Source organism: Neofelis nebulosa, chromosome 9 (genome assembly GCF_028018385.1).
Source record: "Neofelis nebulosa isolate mNeoNeb1 chromosome 9, mNeoNeb1.pri, whole genome shotgun sequence".
Lineage (NCBI taxonomy): Eukaryota > Metazoa > Chordata > Mammalia > Carnivora > Felidae > Neofelis > Neofelis nebulosa.
In genome coordinates this window covers 35,936,256-35,954,124 of record NC_080790.1, presented here as the reverse complement: position 1 = coordinate 35,954,124, position 17,869 = coordinate 35,936,256, and the positions used below count along the sequence as shown (strand labels likewise).

Here is a 17,869-nt window from a genome sequence, read left to right as displayed (position 1 = left end):
CCCTCCAATGAAAGATTGTTCCATCAGGATCCGGCTCAGGAAGGAGACTCCTGGCTTGGTCACTGACTCAGGAAAATCCCTTCTTTGGAGTCTCACTTTGTCCACCTGTCAAACTGGTGGATTCAGTATCTTTATCAACCCTCCTGCCCCTAGGCCAAAAAAGAGGCTTGGTATGTTTTATTTTTTCTTGGAGAAATCTCACCTTCAACGTGCAGGGCTTTCATTATAGACACTTAATGAAAACAACAGCAGTAGAAACTCATGGCTTAACTGCGATAGTTGGGAAGAGAGAGAAAGAGGGGGAGACCGGACGAGGCGGGGACGGGGCTGTTTATGTCCCAAAGTCCCTGGGGTTCCCTGACCTCCTGGGAAACTGGGGTCTAAACTCCTTTGCCACCAGTGCACTCAAGTCAGGGAATACCAAAAACAAAAACAAAAACGAAACAAAACCCTAAGTGGAGTTCACGGCACCGTAGTGGATTATAGGAAGCTAGGAAAGGGCTATTTCTGGGCCAGTGCTGGCCCGCAGAGAGTTCTTCCACACAGCTCACGCTGCAGGAGAGGAGGAGGGGGAAGGCTCTGGGGAGACCAGCCCTTCCTCTAGGCAGCCTCCAGGGGGGCCATGGTGCCCCCAGGGCAGGTGCTGCGCTCAAATGAGTGGGATGGGAAGAGTGAGGGCTGGGCACAGCCCGAGTTTAGCTGGCTTGCACGGTCACAGGGCAGAGTGGCCAGGAGACTCCCTCCAGAGGTTGGGGTTGGGCCTCCAGGGGCAGTACCGGTCCTGGAGCCTCCCTGGACCCCAGGAGCCAGCACCCCGCCCCCCACTTTCCTCATTGCAGCCCTGATCCTCATCTCTGAGTCACCCTTTGATGAGGTTCCGTTTCCTGTCTGCACCCCGTTATTAAGTGGACCATTCCTTCTAGACTGTGTACTCGTTACTGCTCTGAGAAAACCATAGGCGCAGCCATAGGAAGGGCAAGGGTTCTGTCGCAGGCCCAGCCCTGACTCAAATTTAAGTTACTTCTTTACTGTGGACCCCGCCCACCATGAACAGCCCCAGATCTGTACACCCCTCACCCACCTGGCAAATCAGGGAGGGCAGAGCTGGAAGCGGGGGGGGGGGGGGGGGGGGGGGGCCAGGAGACCTTGGGGAGGGGTCACAGGGGTGATGGCCCCAGCCCCAGCCCCTCCCTCCAGGGCTCCCGCTGGGGAAGAGGGCTGCCATGGGCACTCACAAACTTCTATCACTCCTTTGAACACGATGAACACATGTTGACTGCACAGAAATTAGGAAGTACAAATGGGCAGAAAAGGATTAAAAATCGCCGAGATTCTACCTGGAGATGATCCAGTGTTTCATACCCTCACTCTACATACTGTTTTGTAAGCAGCTGTTTGCACTTTTTAATGCATTGTATCTTTAAGGTCAAAAGAGCCATTTCCACATCATTTTCTTTAATGACTGCCCTGTGTGTCTTGTGAGATGCTCCTTTCGCCATTTCCTTGGTGGTGGCGGCCATCGGGATTGTTTCTGTATCGTGAAGAACACGCCAGAAACATCCCCCAACCATTTAGCAATACTTCCCCACAACCTGCTCAGCTCCAGGCACCCTCTGGGTATTGGGCATACAGCCACTTACAAAACAGAGACCTGTGTAGACACATCTCTGGCCATATCCTTGATTAGTTCTTTTGGCTGCTGACTGGATGGGGCATTGCTGGGCCAAAGGGCATACCTTAGCTGGGACTCACCCTCCCGAAGGATTGCGCCTGTCCGAGTGGCTCCTCTGGGAGCCACTCTGGGGCAAAGTCTGGTGGCCTCTCTGCTCCAGATTGGCCTGGCAGCAGGCGCAAGCATGACCCCAGGGGACAGAGCAGGCCCCAGAGGAAGCTGGGGGGAGGAGCCCGGTTCCTGGGTCTGTGCCGCCGTTCGGCCACCCCTTGGGCCAGCGCTTCGCTGGGTGGCTGTTTTCCCAGCCCCAGCCTGGGCTCTTGGGTCTGGGTTATGGAATACGATTTTTGAAATTGGGTCACCCCCAACAACCCAGAGCTAGTGAGGTGTCTCCCCTTCCCAGCTCGGAGGCAGCCCTCCTACGAGGATTTGGGGAGGGGAGAAGACGCCCTGGCTCCCACCCCAGGACGCTGGGGGCGGGTCCGGGCCAGGCCCTGCCCCCCTCCCCAAGGCCTCCGCCCCTGCCCTTCCAGCGCTGCGGGCGGGCGCCCAGGTAGCTCGGGAGCCCAAACCTGTCGGGCCGGTTTTGAGAGCCGCGGGGACACGGGCTGGTGAAGGATGCACGGCCTGCCCCGCGCTCCGTCCTCACCCCCGGCCGCCTGAGCCCCGTCCTGCCTACCCCGAAGTCCCCCGGCCGACCCCATGACGCGCGTACCCGGCCTCCTGGCGCCCCTGCTTGGCCTGGGGCTGGGGCTGATCCTGAGCTCGCTGGGGGCAGGGGCCGCGGACTGCAAGTCCTTCGGCCGCGCAGAGCGCCTGGCGTTCGCCCCAGCGGCCAGGGTCCGTTGGCTGGCTCCTCGCGGCCGCCCGCCGGGGCCCCTGAACCCCCTGTACGGCACCGTGCGCCGCTTCCTCTCCGTGGTGCAGTTCAACCCCTTCCCCGCCGGTGAGTGCGCCCCTCCCTCGGGCGGGCCTCGGAGGTAGTGGGTTCCCGCTCGACCGCGGGGCGCGCCTACCCCGTCAGCGGGCAGTTGGAGGGCAGGGTCCCCAGCCTTCCTTCCCAGAAGTCCCCGGGGCCCCACGGGCATCACCTGGAAATCTTGCTGCGTGACCTTGGGCAAGCCCTTTTTCCTCTCTGAGCCTCAGTCTCTCTGTCCTCAAATAGAAGAAATTACATTAGAAGTTCTCAAAGACCTGGCTAAGATTTTTCTCTGGGTCTAGGGGTGCTAGGGGTTGGAAGGACAGGAGGGGCTGCAGGGCCCCTCCCAGCCTGTCCCTCGCCTCTTGAGGGGATGGGCTGCTAGGCCGGGCCCCTTCTCTGCTTCAACCAGGCTTCCGGCTTCTCCACTGCTGGGCCCACCTGTCGGGTTCTGGAGGAGGGGTCGGCCGGGCCTCCTCTCAGCCACTCCCACCTATGGCAGCCCTCCCTCCTCCGGAGGCCGGGGCATGAATGCACAGGGCTTCTCCTAGGGTGCCATGGCGGTGGGAGGAGCCCTTCCAGAGAGCCCACCTTGGCCTGGCAGTGAGGGTGGACACAGGGGCAGGGCAGTTGCTGTCCTCAAACGCCCAGTTTGACTCTTTCCTTAGAGTTGGTAAAGACCTTGCTGAATGAGCCGTCCTCCGTGAAGGTGGATGAGGTGAGCCCTGGGGGGGCGGGGGGGGGGGGAGGCGGAGAGCAGTGTGGGGTGAGCATGAGGGGCAGAAGTAGAAAGGCCTCCTCAGCTCAGGCCACCTTGCAGGGTGTCCCTCAGGGTGGGGGTCTCCGGCATCCCCTCCCCCCCTTCCATTCACGCTGTAATCCGCGGGCCTAATTTCCGACCGCAGCTCTGCCATTAACTGGTCCTGGGGTTTTGCAGTGAGCAAACCTTGACTTCAGTTTCCTCCTCTACGAGATGGTAAATAACAAGGACACCACGCACTTTGCATGGGTTGGAGGAGACGTGTGCAAAGTGCCCGCTGTGGGCGCATCCCCTTGCCTTCTGGTTTCCCTGTGCAGTCAGACCGGAAGCCGCGGCGTCGGGAGGGTCAGGACAACCCCTCACCCCTGCCCCCTTGCCCAGGTGGTGCGGTATGAGGCTGGCTACGTGGTGTGTGCTGTGATCGCGGGCCTCTACCTCCTCCTGGTGCCCATCGCCGGGCTCTGTTTCTGTTGCTGCCGCTGCCGCCGGCGCTGTGGGGGCCGCGTGAAGACAGAGCACAAGGCCATGGCTTGTGAGCGAGGCACCCTCATGGCCTTCCTGCTGCTGACCACCCTCGTGCTACTGTGAGGGGCGCCCAGGCCAGGTGGGAGGTGTGGGCTGAGGCCCAAAGTGCTCGTGGACATCCAGCAAGCCCCTGCCTCCTCCCCCATCCTTGCAGCATTGGTGTGGTCTGTGCCTTTGTCACCAACCAGCGCATGCATGAGCAGATGGCCCCCGGGGTGGAGGCCGTGCCTGAGACTCTGCTCAGCCTCCGGGGCCTGGTCTCCAATGTCCCCCAGGTCAGTGCCCAGTAACCCCTCACCCCCACGAGCCTGCCCGAGCACCAGCCCCAGGCGGGACAGAGTGGAGTGGGACCTGCCAATTAGAAAGGGTGCCCCTTTCAACACGCGCCTGGCTGCCCCCTGCTGGAGAGTTGTTATAATACATAAGTGCACCCAGGGCATCCTCAGGATGGCCACCCAGCTGTGTGGGGAGTCCCGGGAGGGCTAGGGAAGGGACAAGAGGGGGGCTGTCAGGTGACAGGGAAGAGCAGCCTCATGACCCTGTGTTTGCCTAGGAGCTGCAGGCCGTGGCACAGCAGTTCTCCCTTCCCCAGAAGCGAGTCTTGGAGGAACTGGATGGTGAGGGTTATAGCTGGCCGACAGGCTGGCCAGCCTCTGGGTCCCCCTGCTCAGGCCTGCCTTGGGGGCCCTCTCACCCCTTCATCCTGGGCTCCACCTGGGCACACCCTTGAAAAGACAGGGATTGGGCCCAGCTGGGGAGCACAGTAGTCACCGTGTGACAGGACCAAGAAGCCAGGACCTCCCCTGCAGAGCCCAGTGCAGGACCTGGGGAGGCTGGCTGGATGGGTGAAGAGGGCCCCTCGGCTTCTGGGGGCCAGCCCTGCAGACGACGCTGTGCTCTCCAGGTGTCGGCAAGAGCATTGGGAGCACGATCTACACCCAGCTCAAGAGCACCGTGTATGAAGTGCTGACCTCAGTGAACAGCCTGGGCCAGGGTGAGTGGGCCCAGTGTCCTGGGTGGCTGCCTCTTGGGGGCAGGCCCCACCCTCGCTCAGCCTTGGATTTCTCTCCCCGCCTCAGCAAGCCTGACCCCTGACTTTCTCATGGCTCTATCCTGGGATCCCTCCTGGCATCCCTGCCCACAACCTGGCTAAATGTGCCCCAGGGCAGTTTCCATTAAAACTGTGGAAGTTAATGACCCACATCCCTTTGGCTGGGGGGAGGGGGGGAGATGTTCTGTGCCAATCACAGTGGAGACTGCTCAGTCCAGAGCGGTGTCTCTCAGCCCTGCAGCTCTCTATGGATCACCTCCAAGCCCTGAATGCCACCTTGGTGGAGCTGCGGGAGGGCCAGCGGGACCTGGAGCCAGCTGTCCGGGAGCACCGGGAGCACCTCCTCACTCTGCTGCAGGAGCCTGGCTGCCAGGACTGCACAGAGGCCCAGAGCCGAGCCCGTGCCCTGGAGCTGGGAGCTGACTTTGGCCAGGTGCAGGCCCAGGACAGGGCCGCTTGAAACGGGGGTGGGGGCGCTGCTCTGCCTGCTGCTCCAGGAATCCCTGGATGCTTCCTGAGGCAGACTCCTGATCCCTTTCCTCGGCGGCTCCTCCCCTCTCCAAGGATTGACGATGGTCATCCTGACAATGGGGGCAAGAGCTTTCCTGGGCCACGCGCCGTATTGTGAGCTTCGTGTGTATTAGCTCCTTGAGTTCTCCCTGCCACCTGGGGAGGTGTTCCCCATTTGCACACAGGGACACTGAGGGTTCCTCCCATCCTCCCTCAGGGACCCCTCTCAGGCCTCTCTATGGACTTTGTCATACCACCACCACCCTATTTCAGGTGTCCCCAGTGGACGATGTCCTGCATCGGCTGAAGGGTGTCCCAGAGGCCAACTTCTCCAGCATGGTCCAGGAGGTGAGTGCCTGCCCAGTCTGCCTGACTTCCCCATCACCTGGGAGCTCACAAGTGAGGGATCTCGTTTTCCCCCTTTGGGGTGGGAACCCAGCTGAACCTAAGACTTGGGTCAAATCAGGGCCTTACCTCCCATATGGCTCCGTGGGCTGGAGGCTCATGATGTCGGTTCTCAGTGCACGCTCTCTGATAGGGGAGGCTGGCCTGGAACTCAGAAAGAAGAGCTGGGCCCCTCAAGGTGGGGGGGCGGGGGCTGGGGTGGCAAGGGAGAGAGGACAGAAGCTGAGCCCTGGAGGTACAACCCGTCATGCAGATGGGCTGTGGGGGAGGGTGCGGCATGAGTCAGCACCTGTGACCCAGGGCCTGGAAAATGCCAGAGTTGGGGAAACGGTGAGTCACCTGTGCTGGGCGGCTGGCGCGGAAGTTCCTGGGAGGAAGAAAATGGGAGCTGAGGCTAGGAAGAGTAGGTTGGGGCTGGACTGTAGGGACCTAGGCCCGGCATGCATAGGATGGATGGAAGAGAAGAGAGGATGGCTGGGGGGCTGCCGCAGTCTCGGCAAGAGAGGTGGGGAGAGCAAGGAGGGGTCTTCCAGGAGCAATATTTTGGGGAGCTGAGTCACGCCGGGCTGAAGGAGGAGAGAAGAAGCCATTGACCAAGAGAACAAGGGGAAGCCTGTTTTCTCATTTCCTGAGCTGGGAGCACTAAGAGGGATGCCCCACCTCTGGGCCTGGTGATGTCAAGGGTCCCTGAAGCTGGGACAGCAGGTGGGAAGTGGGAGGCACAGCTGCCTTTTGTTCTGGCAGGAGAACAGCACCTTCAACGCACTCCCGCTCCTGGCAGCTTTGCAGACGGCCAACGTGGTCAAAGGTGAGGCCCTGTCCAGGGGCCACCCCCACCAAAGAGACTTGTCGAGAGGAGGAGGGGGCAGTGGGGGTAGGGTGGAAGGGGAAGGCTGTCCTCCATCTGGGCCTGGTCAGAGAGTGTGCCCTCTCCGCGGGTCCCACATGTTCTTCCTGCCCCTCCCACAAGTCTCTGCTGCTTTGGGCAGAGCTGAAGAAGGTGATAGCCCAGAAGCCTGAAGGGCTGAGGACACTGGCCGAAGAGTTCCCAGGCTGGGAGGCAGCCTCTCGCTGGAGCCAGGCGTTGGAGGAGGTGGAACAGAGTAGCCGCCCCTACCTGAAGGAGGTGCAGAGATATGAGAAATACAGGTGCCTGGGAGTCCATGGGGTGGGGATGGAATAGGCAGCCCAGCCTCTCAGCCACTGTGGGCCTGATTTTGAGCCCCCATCAACCCCTGGCTGCACTAAGCATCTGCCTCCATTTAAGCCAAGACCCCTTACTCCTCGGGCCTCTGTCTCCACCTTGGTTATGTGCCCTTGGGATCTGAGCCTGGGGAGCCCACAGGAGCAATGGGGCCCCACCCAGCCCCTAGGTCCTATGCCAGCCCATCCTGGTGCCTCCCTTGTCAGTGACACCGCACCCTCTCTGCGGCAGGTGGATTTTGGGCTGCGTGTTGTGCTCTGCAGTCCTGCTTGTGGTGGTCTGTAATCTGTTGGGCCTCAACCTCGGCATCTGGGGGCTGGCTGCCAGGGAGGACCCCGGCCACTCGGAAGCCAAGGGCGAGGCTGGAGCCCGCTTCCTCATGATGTAAGAAGGGCTGGGGAGAGGGGAAGGGTCTTTCCCACTGGGCTGCCCAGATTCCTCTCATGCCCATGGACAGCTCCTAGTGTGGCTACAAAAGCAAGTCCTGGGGATCAAGAGGCTGAGCTCTGCCTCTGCCTCTGGCACCGATTCACTGGATGGCTCCGGGCAAATTATTCACCCACCTGGGCCTCCGTGTCCTCATCTGTATACAAGGGTGGACTAGAGCGGGAATGGCAAATAAGAAGCATTTCCCCCTTCCACGCCACTGGCAACTATAGTAACCAGTGGGGACCCTTTCCCACTGAGTCGAACGTAGCCTCAGAATCCTTCTTAACCCAGTATCTAGGTAGTACTACCAATAGGAGGTGGCACCAGAGGTAGAATCTGCCTGACCCAAGGGGCGAGTGGAGGCTGAAATGCAGCCTTTGTTCTATTCTCCAAGCCTCAAACCCTGGCTTGGGGCTGTGCCTGTCCCCCAGAGAAGCCCTACAGGGCAGCACTGGCCCTGTTCAACCCTTCTAAGTTGCGGCCCTTGCAGGTGGCTCTGTTGAGGGCTGAGCTCTGGAGCCAGTCTCCTCCATGCGCCTTAGTCTCAGAGGCGGGCAGTCCTGTCTCTTCCAGCGAAGCAGCTACCTTCTCCTCTAGGTTGCTAGGGCCAGCCAGGACACCCATGATGAGGGGAGTGGGGGAAGGGGGAGGGGAACAGCCAGCAGTTCTGAGTTCTCCCCCCTGGCCCAGGAGGCTGAGCCCTCGAAGGGCTCTGCCCTGGGGCCGACTCGCTGACCACGCCGGCCCCCGGATGTGGCGGGACAGAGGGTGTGGTCCTGTGCAGCTGGCCTCTCTCTCCCATCTCAACCCTGTCCCTCTGCCTTCCCCCAGGGGTGTGGGCTTCAGCTTCCTCCTTGCCGCACCCCTCATCCTCCTTGTTTTCGCCACCTTCCTGGTGGGCGGCAATGTGCAGACGCTGGTGTGCCAGAGCTGGGAGAGCAGAGAGCTCTACAAGGTGAGCCTGCCGTGTTCTGCGGTCCAGAGGGAGGTGGAGGGGGACGAGGGCAGAGCAAGAGGTTAGAACGAAGTGGGAGCCAGAGGGGGAAAGGGGAGGGAGGGACAGGAGGATGGCTGGAGATGGCCAAGGAAAGGCAGGAAATGACCAGTGGAAAAGGGGTGAGAGAGAGCAAACCCGTGAGTCCCTGGAATAATGCCCAGGCCCCAGGGCAGGGATCCCAGGGGCTGCACCCAGACCCGAGTCTGTCTGTTCTCCTAATACTGAGTCTGCAAACTGGAAATCCTGGTTCTCCAGTGCTTCTAGCAGGTGAGCCAAGGTGCTGGCCCAGAGAAGTTTCCCTGCAAGGAGTTAACGGCCCAGGGGTGATTTGAGTTAGAGGCAAGTTTGGGCTGCAGTCACAGGGTCATGGTCTCTTCTGTGCCAAGGTGGCATGGGACCAGGCTCTAGGGGAGCTGGGACGGCCTTGCCCTCAGCCTGTTTCAGGCCCATTCCTCTTTGCCCCTTTTCCAGTTTGCAGACACCCCAGGGAACTTGCCCCCATCCATGAACTTGTCTCAGCTTCTTGGCCTGAAGAAGAACATCAGCATCCTCCTGGCCTATCAGTGAGTGGGATGCTTAGGCTGGGGGACAGGGTGTGAGGAGCAGCTGAGGTGGGTGATGTCAGCCCCCACCTGCTGTCCTTTTCTCTTGTCTTCGATGCCCATTACTTCTCCCCAGGCAGTGCAAGGAAGGGGCCGCGCTCTGGAGTGTCCTGCAGCTCAATGACTCCTATGACCTGGAGAAGCACCTGAATATCAGCCAGGTGAGGGAACCTTCTGGAGGGTTGTGGGGATTCTTTCCTGCAGAACCCCTTCCTCTGGCCTTGCCTCTGTGGTAGGCCCATGTTATTGAACTTGAGAAGTCTGCAGGAGCAATTGAGGTGCCTCAGGGACAGAGGCCCCAGGTGAAAGCTCAGAGCCTGACCCAGGGCGAGAGCCCAGGGTGTGTGGGTGGATGGATGAGGGCCTGGAGGCCATGACCGGCTCTGAGTGCTGTGCTCCAGGAAGAAGTGAACACAGCTGAGGTTGTAGTAGGAAAGGATAAAGAGAGTGAATGAGAGGGCTAAGGTTAAGGTGTGCGTGTCCTGGCTGAGGACAGGCATTGGTTGGGACACTGCAGTCAGTAGTGGGGTGGTTGAGAATGGAGTATGACAGTGAAAATGATGGTGATGAAGTTGGGTGTCCCTGGGGGAGGGCTCACACAGCCAGTAGGCGGGCAGGGTTTGAGCCCTGCCCTTCAAGCCTGTTCTGTTAACCACTGGACTTTGCCAGAGCTTGGTGTTTAGAAACCATATCCATACTGGCAAGAGACAATTCTAGGACAGAGAGAAGGAATGGCTGCTTCACCGGAGGGGATGTATTTTGAGAATGTCGTTTTCCTAAGGGTGTACAGAAGCTGTAACATATTCCTTCCTTACCTCTGTCTGCACTTAAGTGAGGTGGGGAGAGCCGCCTGGACTCCCAAGGCCCCTGGGGAGCCTTTCCCAAGCATGTCCTGGGAAACCCCTATGTCTCCCCCCCTGCCTCTCCCCCTGACCCACACTCCTACCATGCTAACTCCTGATTCCTCCTCCTCTCCAGAAACCCTTCCAACTCCTCTTAAATCCACCAGCCCTTCTCAACCCACAGCGTAGCATAGCCAAATGGTTCAGATTTCAGTTCCAACTCCGTGTCTGAAAGTGTAATCTTGCGTACTTGGCACACTGCCTTAGCTGCCTCCCCTTTCTGCATCCCTGGCAGACGAAAGGTCCACAGAGCAGCCACATCCCAATGTGAGGCCAGAGCTCCTGCCCCATGGATGAAGGCTGGCCAGGGAGGACTGCAGCAGGGGACCCGGGCAGAAGGTGCCCCTGCTCTGCTAGCTGGACGTCATGGTTCTCAGGGGAGGTTCCAGCTCACAGAATAGTGTGGACGAGCTTCAGGTTCAAAGGGACTGGGCAGTCCTTCAGGGCCATGTGCAACACACCAAATGTGACCTTAAGAGCACTTGTCTTCAAAGGAGATAAGAACGAGCTGATGATGCAGAAATAAATATGACAAGGTGTGCTTTCCAGGGCACCAGGAGGGCTCTGCTCACCTTCAAGCCTCTCCTGTGTACCTGTCTGTTATGCTATACCTGTCAGGTATACCCTTGTGCCTGAAACACTGCCATAAGAGCCCCGCCTCTTCCAGGATTAGAGGGAAGCAGTGTGGCAGGATAGGGAGGGGTGAGCGGGGCTGGGTTCTGTTAGCTAACTTGCTATGAAATCTTGGGCAAGTGAATGTTCCTCTCTAGCCTCAGTTTCTCATCTGGTAAACATCGGGGCTGAATTCCATGCCCAGTCTCTTCTAGCAATGGTTGAAAAATGCCAAGAGTCCCCTTTTGTTTTTTAATGTTTATTTATTTTGAGAATGAGAGAGAGAGAGAGGGCACTCAAGCAAGCAGGGAAGGACCAGAGAGAGAGGGAGAGACAGAATCCCAAGCAGGCTCTACACTGTCAGGGTGAGCCTGACATGGGGCTTAAACTCACGAACTGTGAGCTGAAGTCAAGAGTCAGACACTTAACCGACTGAACCACCCAGGTGCCCTCAAGAGTCCCCTTAAACTGTGGTCTCTCTTGGAAATGTGATTGTGTTTCCCCACTCATTCACTCGTTTGTACGCACTCAAAAAACTTGTATTGTGCCTGCCACATGTGAGCCTCTGTTCTACACTGAGGGGCTGGTACAGAATGGGCAGACAAGTTGCCACTCTCCTGGAGCTGATGGCAATAAACAAGTCCACAAATAATTTCAGAACAACAGATACTTTGAAGACCTTAACAAGGGTGATGTGATAAAGTTGGGCCAGGGAAGCTATTTCATATTGGGTTGCCAGAGGGTCTGTGTTTCTGTCCGTGAGCCAGATAGATGCAGAGAGAGCTAGGTCTTGATGGGGGTGGGTTGGAATAGGGACAGGTGGGAAGCAGAGGCCTCCTGGGAGACTGTCTGGGGCTGGGAGTAGCCAAGGTGGGGGCCTTGGATATCCAGAAGGAGGGCCCTGAGGGCTTGGGGACCCCTCACCTAGGATAGCAGCTCTGGGGTCCTGGTTCAGCAACTGGGCACGCCCTCACCCTGTCCCCCACCCCCTCAGTATACCGCCAAGCTGCAGCAGGAGTTTCAGAACCTTAAAATAGACATGAAGAATCTGGACCTGCTGAGCCCAGCCGCCCACCGGGACCTGGAAGCCCTGCAGAGCAGTGGGCTGGAGAACATCCACTATTCCACCTTCCTTGATCAGGTCAGCAGGAAGCACCTCAGTCCAGACCACGGAAGAACAGAGGGGCTTGCAGAGGAGCTGGGGTTGGGGGGTGGTATATTATCTCATCACAGCCCTCCATGTTCCCTTCACCTCTCCACACGTCCCTGGGGCTTCTTCCTGTTGGGGGTGTCTGCACACCATGTGCCTCAAGCCTGTCCTGGAGCCACCATCTGGGCTGGGCGGGAAGGAACGTGCTCCCACCCAGCAGCATGTGTCGCTGTTCATGGTCCTGAACCCACTGCTGTGGACAGTATGCTGGTGGGAGGAGGCCTCTTCGATGGGTTACACTAGAGGGCGCCTCATTTTTTCCCCTTCTATCCTAATGGGAAATGCCTGATTTATTTTACAGTTTTAGGTCAAACCCACTGTGACCAACGTGTCACGATAGATTCAGCTCGTTTGGGGTACTTCTGAATAGACTGTACCCCAGTACAGGGCTGGAGGAGCCATAGTCCATCCCCTCTTGGCTTCTCCTGTTTATCTCCAGATCCAGAAGCCTGTGGTGAACACCAACGTGGAGAAGCTGGCTCAGGAGCTGGAAGGACTGGCCCGGACCCAAGTGAGAAAGACCCGAGACCCCACCGGGCAGGCAGAAGTCAGACAGAGAGAGGCCCGGGAGGAGGGAGATTGTGGGAGGGCTTGGAGGGCATGAAGGCAAGGACAGGGGATTGAGGGCTCCCACCAGTGACCGTTGAGGCTCTGGATCCCCTGGCTGGGCTTAAGAGCTTGGCAGAGTCGGTTCTGACTCAAGCTCTACCTACCACCAATGGCTGTGTGGCCGTAGGCAGGTCATTCAGCATTTCCAGGCCTCGCTTTCTTCATCTGCGAAGTAGATTATCTTCCACCTCAGATCACAGGGAGTGACTGCTCTGACATCACACAGTTGGGCAAGCATTTCTTAGTGCACACTGCTCAGGGAATCTGCTGGGACAGGTGTGAGGACAATGCGACGGACCAGATATCACGACGGTTGCCCTCGAGGAGCTTACACTCTATTGGAAAAAAATAGCATTTTGTGTTTATAAGTATTTAAAGCCTAAAGAGTTCTCTCCAAAACACAGACCCCACACCAACTCTGCATGATGGGTAGACAAAGAGTATTCCTGTTTCAGCAGATGCCATCGCAGCTCAGACAACCCCTGTGGCTCTGACTTAGGAGCACCTAGTCAGCTAGGGGTGGACCTAGAACCTGGGCTTCGTGCCCCCAAGCCTGGACCAGGCCCAGGAGCTTAAGGTGGCCTCGGTTTTCTGCCTCTGAGCCCAGCACTTTCCACATCTTCTCAGTATGTCTGGCTGAGCAGTTGGGTAAAGAATGTGTTGGCGAAGGCTGGCCTGTCCCTGGCAGAGTGCCACTCGCATCCCTGTGTCCCCTCAGGGCAGTTCTGTGCTGGGGCAGCAGCTGCAAGAGGAAGCCCAAGGGCTCAAAAACCTCTATCAGGAGAAGGTCCTCCCCCAGCAGAGCCTTGTGGTAAGCTTGGAGGCCCAGGGAGCCTGGAACCTGGGGAAGAGGAGAGGCAGGGAGGGGTAAAAGAGGAAAGAAGGGCCGGGAACCCTCCTTTTCCACCCATCCCTTCCCTTAACCATCCCTGCTCTCTTCTCCACAGGCCAACCTCAACCTCACTGTCAGGGCCCTGGCATCCTCAGCCCCGAATCTCCAGGTGGCTGCTGGGGAGGGGGAGGGGGAGGGGGAGCAGGTGGGCAACAGAGGGAAAAAGGAAGTCAGGGCCTTGTTGGCTTGGGATGTCATCTGCTCTGCCCAGTCCCACTGGAGGTTGAGGGTAGAGGGTGGGAAGAAATGGGGGTGGATGAGCAGATCCTTAAAGATCACCATCTTTAGCCTCTGTGTCCTTAGGGCCGAACACCCCTCCCCCCAAGGTGAGTATGTGTGTTTTACACGTTGAATGAATGAATGGGTGAATGAATGCAGAGCATCTCGCTGAACGAGCAGGGCATTAAGTTAAGCCTCTCTTGTCTTCAATCCCCCAGACAGAGACCTCTCGTGTCTTGGACAATGTCACTTACCTAAAAGGACAGCTGCCTACCTGGGCCACCAGTATCTTGAGGAATGTGAGTGGTAGATGGGCAGAGGCAGGGGGGCTGCTTCCTAGTCAGAGATGGGCTGAGGCGCTCAGGCACACGGAGCTTCTCCTCCACCCAGGCTTCTCCATCCCTGTCCCCTCACCGTGGCTCCCAGGAAAGCCAGCTCAGCCTGCCCTGTCCGGTATGGGGCTCGGGGTTGCTGGTTCCTGGAACAGCTGCCAGTCCTGGACTCCTTTCTGTCCTGCAGGAAAGTGAGTGTTTCCTGACCCGAGAGATGGGTTACTTCTCCCAGTACGTGGCCTGGGTAAGAGAGGAGGTGAGTGGGGGCTCAAGCTCTCCTGGCCTCAAGCAGGTTCCCAGCACCACCGGCTCTTCACACTGTTACATCCCTCCTCTGCCCCGAGAGCCCCTTGGGGTGCCCTAGGCCTTCAGCATTGAGCCCAAACTCCCAGATCTGCACCCCTGCTTCCTGGCTGGGTTCTGTTCACCCAGCCTCTGCCACAGCCCCTCTCTGAGGCCTGAATGTGAGCTGGGCTGGCCCTGGCTTTCTAGAACATGCCATCCACACCTTGTCACCATACCCTTCCTCATGCCGGTCCCTTTGTCCAGCTCTCCAAGTGCACCTCCTCCTGCAGGCCTGGGCTGACCACAGCTTCTGCAAGCTATCTGGCACCCACACTAGGCAGGTGGGGTCTTGTTCAACCCTGAGTATGTGTGCGTGTGCGTGCACAGTGCCGGGCACACAGTAGGGGCTTAACAGAGGCTGGTGAATGGGATGGAAAAGATAAGAGTGGAGCAAGGAGCCTATGTCAATATGTCCTCATCTCTATGTCCCTGCATCCATGTGTCCGTACAAACTGTGCAGTGGCTCCCTACGGGGTCCCTGGACCTAACTCTGTTCCTGTCAACCTCTTTCTCTGGATATGGGGTGTATACCTGTGGGTCTGAGTGTCTCTGCATGTACCTGCCTCATGTTGACCCCACAGGTGACTCAGCACATTGCCACCTGCCAGCCTCTCTCCCGAGCCCTGGACAATGGCCGTGTGGTCCTGTGTGACATGATCGCTGACCCCTGGGTGAGTGCCTCAAGCTCATCAGGGCTTGTGGACGTGGAGGCCCCAATCGGAGGGGCGGCGTGAGCAGGGCACGAGGTGAAGCAGGACTCTTGCCTCCAGGCCTGCCCACCAGCCCTTCCCCTCAGCCCGCACCCCTCATGGAGTCAATGGGAGGACTAAGGGTACAGAGCAGGGTGGGAAGACTTTGCTGCCTAGCCACAGCAAGCTGACCTCACACCCTCTGTTCTAGAACGCCTTCTGGTTCTGCCTGGCATGGTGCACCTTCTTCCTGATCCCCAGCATCATCTTTGCCGTCAAGACCTCCAAATACTTTCGTCCCATTTGGAAACGCCTCAGGTGAGGAGGCTGCCAGGACTGAGGAGGGGACATCAGGGGTCCAGGAAGGCGTCCTTCTAGTTGCTGGGTTCTACCCCCCGGCACACCCCCTCCTGAGGCCTCCCAGGCTGAGGAGGCTCATGCCTAGCCCTGAAGAGTCACACCCTCTGAGGCACTCCAGGTCCAGAAAGTTCTTTCGTATGTCTGCCCATATCCTTCTTGTTGCAAACACATCTACCCAGCCGCTGCTTTTAGGAACTCTTCCTACCCCCTGGAGAGCTTCTGCAGCCGGAAAATCAGGGCTCTGGGCTTGTCCCTGCATCAGGGCCAAGGGTCTGTGCCTGGGTGCTCACTCACTCTTTCTGCGATGTCACAGCTCCACCAGTTCTGAGGAGACTCAGCTCTTCCACATCCCCCGGGTCACCTCCCTGAAGCTGTAGGACCCCAGCAGGTGAGTGCCAGGAGTGGGGGGAAGAAGGGAAAGGAAGGGTGTGGGACCCGGGGTCTCTAGGGCCCAGGAGGGAATGTTCTGGGACTTGACAGGGTCCGAGTGTTGGATCTGGCCCACCCAGCCTGAGCCCTGCCCCCCGCCCCTGCCTCACCCGTTTGGCTCTTAATCCATAACAGGGATATTTGCTGGCTGCTCGGTGATGCCTGATGCCGCCTGCCTCCCTCCCCTTTGACTCGGACTGGACCAGAGGACACCCGTTGCTCTTGCTCTGAGCCCGGACTCGCATCAGGCTTGGATTGTCCCTCAACTCCAGTTACCTGACCCCATTCTGCCTACTTCTTTCCCACCCCCTTGCTGCTCATGGACCCCTTTTTTCATTCTCAAATGTACATTGACTTTCGGTGAGCTACAGGAGCCAACAGGTTCTTCCAGGTGTCGATCCCTTACCCTCCTCGCTGCAATATATTAGCACCAGGAAGAGCCCGTTCTCCATCTATTGGAACCCCTTGCTCAGCCCCTGGGGTGAGACAGAGGCCCCGCCCAACCCCAGTCTGTCACCATCTGCCCCGCCCCCTGTCCACTCCTCTCTAAGCTCCTGCTCCTTTTCCTCATCTGACCCGCCCACCTGTCCCAGCTTCACTCTGCTCCAGCCCTTATGTCCTCTCCCCAGGGAAGCCCTTTTCCCCACTTTGTCCCCTCTCTACCTTATCCCGCTACCTTGCTGGTACCCAGGGACCCCCTCCTGCCCAACCAAACTAATCGGGTAAAGCCACCAAGTAGGCCAGGGGCCACCAGGGCTCTGCCTCACAGCTCTCGAGCCCTCCACTGCCCAGGGACCTGGGCCCTCCACAGGTCCTGACCTGGATTTCTGGCCCCCCAGTGGGGCGAAGGAGGTCTGTTTGAAGGCTGAGCCCCTTGCCCGTACCCCAGGTTGGAAATAGTGCTATTTGTCCTGCAGTTCCTCTCTGAGCACTGGTTTTCTAGGAAGGGACTTGGGACCCCAGAAAGTAGCCCCTTCGACAGTCCCCACCCAGCTTTCCCGGAAGAGATCTGGTGGCCACAACAGGATTTTTCCCTGTGTCCCTTACTCCTTCTATCCTATGCATGTGGCCTAGGGTTATCCCTAGTCCATCCCTGTGCCCTCTCTGCATGCTGGATGCTGAGTTCTAGAAACAGGGAAAGGGAGGAGGAGAGAGAAGAGATGGACAAAACCTCGGATCCATGAAAGTGTTCTCACTTCCTAAGCCTTGGCCTTGGATCTTTAACACCAGCTTTCCCAGGCTACAGCCTGGTGTTTAGTGAGTTTTTTTGGAGAGGAGAAGCCAAGGCCTCCTCTGACCATAGACATCCAGGATCACCCCAGCAATCAGCAGGTGGGGAGTGGGACCCACTCTGGGAGCAGGCAGACCTGGGCGTACATCCTGGCTTTAATGCTAGGTGGCCAGGACACCTTGAACATGTTATGTGTGTTCCCTAGACCTCAGCTTCTCCCTTTGTAAAATGGAAAGAGTAGTCACAACCAGCTCCTAGAGCTGTGACGTTGCATGGAAAGCCCTTGGCAGGAGTCTGCCACAAAACAAATGCTCAAATGCTGCTTTTTTTTTTTTTTTTTTTTTTTTTGCCATGACTATTCTGGGCCAGGGGCCGAGCTGGGTCTTGGCAGGTACAAGGGAGGAGGGAGATGGGTCCCTGTTCAAAGGCGCAAAGCCCCTTGAGATTGTAGTCTGCTGAGTTTTGGAGGGTGTCTATGTTCAATTGCATCTTACAGAGCAGCAATGGATTTGCTACTAGAAAGTAGGACGGTGCATGCACAATGCACTCTCATTATTGCAAGCACACTCCAGACAGGCATCCTTGAATGTAGCACAGTTGCTTCTTTTTGGCTTTTCCCCGAAGCTTCTTTGCCTTGTCTCTCATCCGTTGGCCTCTGCAGGGGAACCGTGGCACCCTGCATGTTAAGAATGAAGTTGATGGGATAAAAATAGAAAGAGGACGATTAAAAATCATTTCTGGTTCTCCATCAAAGCTCTCTACCTTGTCCTTCACATATGTGGGCATGCTGCACATAGTTATTTTAATAACTCCCTGATATGGATCCCCTTTGAGTCTATTTCTAGTGTCTGTTGTTTCCCTTGGTTTTTGTTAGTTTTGTCTGTCTCCTCACATACGTGGCGATTTTCGACTGAACGGCACACATTCTATCGGAAAACCTGTAGAAAGAATCTGAGGCATAGAAT

General features: G+C 57.9%; 1 protein-coding gene across 1 annotated transcript; it reads left to right on the top strand.

The window, feature by feature from the left end:
* Positions 1 to 2,227: 2,227 nt before the first annotated feature.
* Positions 2,228 to 17,657, top strand: PROM2 (prominin 2). The gene is made up of 24 exons (XM_058683227.1): positions 2,228 to 2,618; positions 3,260 to 3,309; positions 3,733 to 3,935; positions 4,031 to 4,151; positions 4,430 to 4,493; positions 4,781 to 4,870; positions 5,161 to 5,360; positions 5,711 to 5,785; positions 6,587 to 6,650; positions 6,832 to 6,991; positions 7,278 to 7,430; positions 8,307 to 8,430; positions 8,944 to 9,035; positions 9,151 to 9,235; positions 11,583 to 11,729; positions 12,238 to 12,309; positions 13,126 to 13,218; positions 13,355 to 13,408; positions 13,737 to 13,817; positions 14,038 to 14,106; positions 14,777 to 14,866; positions 15,096 to 15,202; positions 15,558 to 15,632; positions 15,809 to 17,657. The coding sequence occupies exons 1-23, from the start codon at positions 2,375 to 2,377 to the stop codon at positions 15,619 to 15,621; spliced, it is 2,502 nt and encodes an 833-aa protein (XP_058539210.1). The 5' UTR covers positions 2,228 to 2,374; the 3' UTR covers positions 15,622 to 15,632; positions 15,809 to 17,657.
* Positions 17,658 to 17,869: the final 212 nt, after the last annotated feature.

Excerpts from the sequence above, each read along its gene's own strand:
- PROM2 (XM_058683227.1), top strand. The coding sequence starts at position 2,375 with ATGACGCGCGTACCCGGCCTCCTGGCGCCCCTGCTTGGCCTGGGGCTG. Across the intron at positions 4,494-4,780 it reads AGTCTTGGAGGAACTGGATG|GTGTCGGCAAGAGCATTGGG; the intron begins GTGAGGGTTATA and ends TGTGCTCTCCAG. Across the intron at positions 13,409-13,736 it reads CCTCAGCCCCGAATCTCCAG|ACAGAGACCTCTCGTGTCTT; the intron begins GTGGCTGCTGGG and ends TCAATCCCCCAG.